Genomic DNA, 5,662 nt, shown 5'->3' with positions numbered 1-5,662 from the left:
TGAAGCGAGAGGCCCCGCTTCAACGGGCGCCGCCGTGTTTCGTAAACGCTCTTCTGCGTATTTCGCCGATTTAGCGTTAGCGTCGCCCGCTCACCCAAACACCCAAGGACCGTTAGCGTTCTGCGCATGCGCAGTAGCATCCCGCTATTCCTCTATGCCCCAAAGCGATAGGGTGCCCCTATACTAAAACTCTCTATTGTTTTTGCCCCTTCCCTCCTTTTCGACCGTGCCCATCTGCCTCCGCAGCCCGTCCGCTTCGCTCGTCCCTCTCGGCGGCTGCCTGCTGCCCGGGTGAATCCTGATTCCAAAAGCAGGGCCGGACTTCGGCGGATCGGTGACGCCTACATCCATCCGCGCCGATGTCCCCCGTAGGTGGGGTCATGGCACGGACACACTGGCGGCAAAACGCGCGCGGCACGCCGCCGGTGGAAAGCCGCTTGCCGCGAAACCTGCCGCGGCGGCGGGTTGATCTGCCGCGCAGGGGATGGGTCGAGGAGCCATTTTCGGCGGCTTTCCGCGTGCCGCGGAGCGGGGGGACCAATCAGGGACGCCCGGCTTAGCCACGTGGGGAGCGTCTGTGTCGCCACCTCTTGGCTCCTAGCAAAGTTACCCCCGAATGCAGAAATGTAACTTGGCTCGCGCTTGGACTCAACTTCGGCAAGTCGAGTCGAAGCACCAAGGCGGCTTCAGAACGGCCAAGTTGGGTTTCGTGTTTCATAGATGCTCAACCTGACTTGCTTCGTCAAGTTAAGCGCGTGCTTGAAAGCGAGGGCGCATTGCTCGTCTGGGGATGAGAGTATTGAACAATCTATTATAATAATGCCCATTTTGCTCCTATAAAACAACGCATCTCGTTCAGCAGTCATAAACAGGCACTAGGTGTGAGTGACCCGCTGAAAATTGCTAACAATAAAAACTACATTTCAGTGCTACCCGCTGCTTCCACTTGATTGACGTTTTTGGCTGGCAACGTGCTCCACATTGAGCCAATCCTAGTTGAGCCATAGCCAGTTTTTCCCATGCTTTTCCTGCTCCCAGCGGAGACCAGCGCCTCAGTTCACGTTCGAGGAAAAGGAATTGTTATTGTGTTTGGTTAACGCACGTCGGAATATATTAGAGTGCAAAAAAAACGATGTGTCGTCGCTGGCAAAAAAAAAAAAACGCCACTTGGAAGGAAATTGCCAGGCTGTTTAACAGCAATCACGGGGCGACCCGACGTGACCCCAATCAGCTCAAGAAATGCTGGGCCAACCAAAACAAAAGTCGAAGGAAGAGGACGCGAGGAAAAAGAGAGATCGCCACAAGACAGGTGAGCGCGGCTTGCCGGCCGTTTACAAATGTTTGTTCCTGCATGCTTTGTATGCCATGGATAAGGGCATGATTATTCTACTTCGGTCGGCGTAAGCAACGTGTACTGGAATGCATAGTTTTTTAGGAACAGTGTGATAACACGTAAATGGGCACGTAATAACGTTTCGGTGCAGTGTACTCTGCTTTATTTACAAATGCAGATGAATGCAGCCTGCGTTAATCGTGTAAATAATGCCCAAGCAGTATCCTGTACAGCCTCCGTAATTTTTAAAAACTACAGAGAATGTTTGCTACATTCAAGTCAGTACGAAGGCATGCGATTTCTGCTGCATAGAAGACTATGATGAGCGGGCAGTGCAGTGGGACGGAGGGCTCGCGCCTGGCCAGCAGCGAACTGACAACGGACGATTTTGCTCGGAGTTGGTACCATTCGCATACTATCGCGCCGCGAAGCCAAATTGGGTGCACCGTAGGCCAGACGGTGTCTACACTGGCGACCTTCATGTTCATGAGGAAACTTGCCGCGCTATTGACTGTTGCTTGGTACTATTGAATATCCGGAAGGCTGTACATACAGCTACCTACCTTTACTCATTCCTGGCACTGCTGGGACGGGTGGCACAAAAACGTAGCGAAAACAACACACAGTTGCATGCATTGGTGTGCCTTTGGTTGCTTTTGTGTGACACTTCATGAACAAAATATTTTAATGGCGCATTGTCTATAAATTAAGAGTAGCTTCACTGTGTGCGGTGTCTTTTTTCTTTTCAGGAGGAGGGTCAGCTCAATGCACTGTGAGCGCTCAAAGTGAGCAAGTCATTGCTGTTGCCAGCCACATAATGACCAGGGTAGGCAACCAGACTGACTCTGATGGAGGCATCGACCTACCACCAGTGGTAAGTTTGCCTGTTATAAGATTAATACAGCCAATGGTGGATGGAGCAGGCAATGAAGAATTCCATTATGCAGGTAAAGAAAGCACTTTGCATGTTGTAGAAAAACAGCACTCCTCTCTTTATATTCCTTTGATGACAACGGCAGCGTGTACTGTCAATTGACGCTGTTTCAATGTTTTTTATTGCCTTGAACCTGCTATGAGGACTGTACAGTTCATGTACAACAAATTATAAAAATCTCATTTAATACAACACTGTGGAAAGCTGCTCTACATGTGGTTGGCTGAATGTTTGTGCAGATAAAGGCTGCATTGGTTGACAGTGCGAAATGATGACCTGCTCCAAGCTGCATGTTGTTGGACAGCACTCTGAAGGCATTTTGTCTTGACGGCTTATATTCATGTGAGTGGTATGCTGTGTTTCTGTAGCGGAAGGCGAGGAGTTGGTTAACCGTCGGACACCGAGGGAGCAAACATTCAGTGCTGCAACCTGAACTGCATTCATTATGACATTCTCTCCTGATGATGTTTTTGAGTCTTGTTTGCCATTCCTGCCTCACTTTAAACGAATGCCAACTTTAATGCAGTTTCATTATGCATGCACTCCTTCACATAAATTTTCATATTTCTGTGTACTCGTACATGATGGTGCTCCAGGGATAAGGTAACAACATTCTTGTTGTGAATAATGGTGCAGCTTGCCTATGTGTAATGCTCAAAGCCTTTTCGAATTTGGCTGCTAGTTTCAAGGAAATTGTTAGTTTTGCAATGCAGAGGTTTCACTCGAAGCGCATGTTTTCTGTAGCCCTCAGGCTCAGGCTGCAGTATTTGTCACCTTTCTTGTATGCCTCACCTTGGCATTGGTGTCGCATATATGCGGCGAAGCAAGCAGGCAGGCATTACAAGGAAACCTTTGCAAAAAAAATGAAAGTGGATTAGCTCAGCTACTCCAGGATATACAAAGTGAAAGCTGTCGGCGTTCATTGGCATTGACAAAGTTCTAGACGCTGATGATTTTGAAGAAAGGAAGGGCGTATAACTGGCTCCCTGGGCCAGAGGACACGCATGAGTACAAACTAGCAAATATACTAAAATTGAAAAGAAACCCATTGAATGAGCAAAAAAGCTGCAGGTGCAGAGTTAGAGGATAACCACATTTGTAAAACTCGGGGCCTGCGTGACTATCACTACTGTATCAGCAGAAAAAAATAAAGTGAGGTCATCAGGCATAATTCAGAGTGAAAGGTGATGAATATGGCAGAACAAAACAGAATGACTAAACTGGGGCCCCCAGAAACAACGGCAGCTATTTGGCGCTGAGAAGGGCAAGTGGTGCCTTATATAAGAACATTATAAAGCTTTCGTTATAATGTCTCTTCACCAATTGACCCAACAATCTGTGCTGTTGAGGCAGACAGCTAATGTGTTGTAAGCTTAGATTTGTCCAACTAATTTTTACCTTTTCTTTATTACAGAAGACGACTGGGAACCTCCGCTCGTGGATGAGCCGCAGTCACCAGCGGCTGCTGTTGGTAAGAGTGGGGCAACTCCAGAAGCAATTGAGCAGGAGAGCAATCTCTTTTTTCCTACTGTGCAACCTGCTGATGCTTCCAGCACAGCTGCAGCAGGCTGCAGCAGTGCTACAGTTGCTTCTGGAGCTGCCGCTGGTCCCACTACTGCTGAAGCAGTGGCCACCGGTGACGCTGGCAGGGCTCCAAGAGGGCGGATGGCCCTTTTAGAAAGGTCTCTGGCAGATGAGGACGACTATAGAGCGGCCTTACTGCGCGAAGAGCATGGACTGCGTCTGCAGCTGATGCTAGAGGACCACAACAGTATTCTGCAAGAGCGGCAGGAGAAAAAACTCCTTGATATCCAGAAAAAAAAAATGGAAATCTTAGAAATTGAAAAACAAATCAAACTTGAACAGCTTCGTAGGCTGCGAGAGGCACCAGAATAAACGGTGCCTATGACTGAATGAAACTGGAATGCTGTGTGAATGCTTGCACAAATATTATGTGGCAAATCCACATAACTACACTTCATTTGCACATGTACCGTTTTAAGCACATGACTCGGTGGGAACAGACATACAGCCCCGTCACCACCTTGCATGCAAGTCTGACAAGCTATCGCATAGCAGGAGGCAGGTAGGATGGTTGCGTGGTACTTCTGCTGCTATGGCTATATGGATCTTTGGATGCAAACAGCAATTTATTCATAGAAATACGCATTGCTGTATGCTACAAATATGGCTGCTCTAGGAAGGAAAAACCTCCCCTGGCATTGCTTGCAAAACCAACCAGTAGGGAAAATTGCAGGCCACATTGTTAAAGTTTCCATGTATAAAAAGTCAACAGTATTGGCTCACGCAAGTCAACACCACATAAATGCTCAAAGGCCAACACCGCTCTCTACTCCTTTCATTATCTTTGCTGTCTCATCTAACCTAAACCCTCGCAGCTAGTGCCTCCTACTCAAGAACCGAAACCCTTAAAGAATGCGATTCCTCCTATGCCGTCTACAAGGTGGGCCCATAGCTTGAGTCAATACAATGCCACATCCTCCCGCTTTGCTGAAGTAATCTATTGCTTCAAATATATGGCCACCACATTCCTGTGACAAGCCGCACTAGGCATGACAAAAAAAAGACTATAAAGAAGCATGCATCAAAGAAACACTTGCTGATGGCACCCACGTTCTGCTATTTCGAACCCCGCCAAACCATGTAACAATTTCAAAGCATGCCAGTTCTCGATGAGTGGAATCAGCACAGTTCCAAGAAGGCCGGCTCAAATGCAAAGCCAGATTTAAGCTGTGACAGCCAACCAGTAACTGCATGTACAAATCAAAAGAACCGCTAGTCCAAGTGTTTGCATGTAAAAGATTTCACTACAACACTTGCGAGCTGGAAGTAGCTACCTAGTCATATCACAAACCATTCATTGAACCCTCAAAACAAAATGTTGCAAACACTACTGGGGTCATAAATTATCTTTCAGTGGTCCACCATGACTGCGGCAGCGAGGCGTTCCCAAACATCAGTAGTGCCCGCACACAATGATCTCGACTAACTGTTGGTGTTGGCTCATGACGACTCACTTTATGATCTAGGGTTTGTATTCAGCCATGCAAAGCAAGGCACCTAACAAACACCAGGTGCATTTGGCTCGAGAACAATGAATATTGAGTGCAACTGCTCGCAGACAGATTGTGTAGCCTTAGCAACAGTTACAGGAGTTCTATGTACGACCATGACCTTTACACTTGGAAATTAAAAATGCTCACAGGTCACACACTGTAGGTTGGTATGTTTCACCATGACACAACAATGCCTGGAATCCTCTCCGCACATATGCTGCTTCTTTCGCTTCTTCCTCTGTGCCAGTTACTGCCCGTTATGCAACTTTGTTGTAAGAAATTGAGCTGGACGAGGCATGTGGATCATGTCAGGAAGCC

General features: G+C 47.5%; 1 protein-coding gene across 2 annotated transcripts; it reads left to right on the top strand.

Annotated features, from left to right (window-relative positions):
- The first annotated feature begins 619 nt into the window (after positions 1-619).
- On the top strand, positions 620-4,556 carry LOC144129270 (uncharacterized). Of its 2 annotated transcripts, none has more exons than XR_013313900.1 (3): positions 620-1,309; positions 2,083-2,609; positions 3,682-4,556. XR_013313900.1 is itself a non-coding variant. In XM_077663283.1 (3 exons), the coding sequence occupies exons 1-3, from the start codon at positions 1,240-1,242 to the stop codon at positions 4,161-4,163; spliced, it is 750 nt and encodes a 249-aa protein (XP_077519409.1). In that variant the 5' UTR covers positions 620-1,239; the 3' UTR covers positions 4,164-4,556. The 2 variants fall into 2 exon arrangements, 1 of the variants encoding a protein (XP_077519409.1); XM_077663283.1 differs by having other exon boundaries at positions 2,083-2,280.
- The last annotated feature ends 1,106 nt before the right edge of the window (positions 4,557-5,662 follow it).

The sequence above is a fragment of the Amblyomma americanum genome, chromosome 4, assembly GCF_052857255.1.
Source record: "Amblyomma americanum isolate KBUSLIRL-KWMA chromosome 4, ASM5285725v1, whole genome shotgun sequence".
In the NCBI taxonomy this organism is placed as follows: Eukaryota; Metazoa; Arthropoda; class Arachnida; order Ixodida; family Ixodidae; genus Amblyomma; species Amblyomma americanum.
Note: the sequence above shows the minus strand (reverse complement) of the source record. Positions and strands in the feature narration are given on the sequence as shown.

What these genes read in the sequence shown, in the direction of transcription:
- LOC144129270 (XM_077663283.1), top strand. Translation starts at nt 1,240, where the DNA reads ATGCTGGGCCAACCAAAACAAAAGTCGAAGGAAGAGGACGCGAGGAAA. An exon ending in GAGAGATCGCCACAAGACAG is followed by an intron (nt 1,310 to 2,082) that starts GTGAGCGCGGCT and finishes TTTTCTTTTCAG; the next exon opens with GAGGAGGGTCAGCTCAATGC. An exon ending in TGAAGAATTCCATTATGCAG is followed by an intron (nt 2,281 to 3,681) that starts GTAAAGAAAGCA and finishes TCTTTATTACAG; the next exon opens with AAGACGACTGGGAACCTCCG.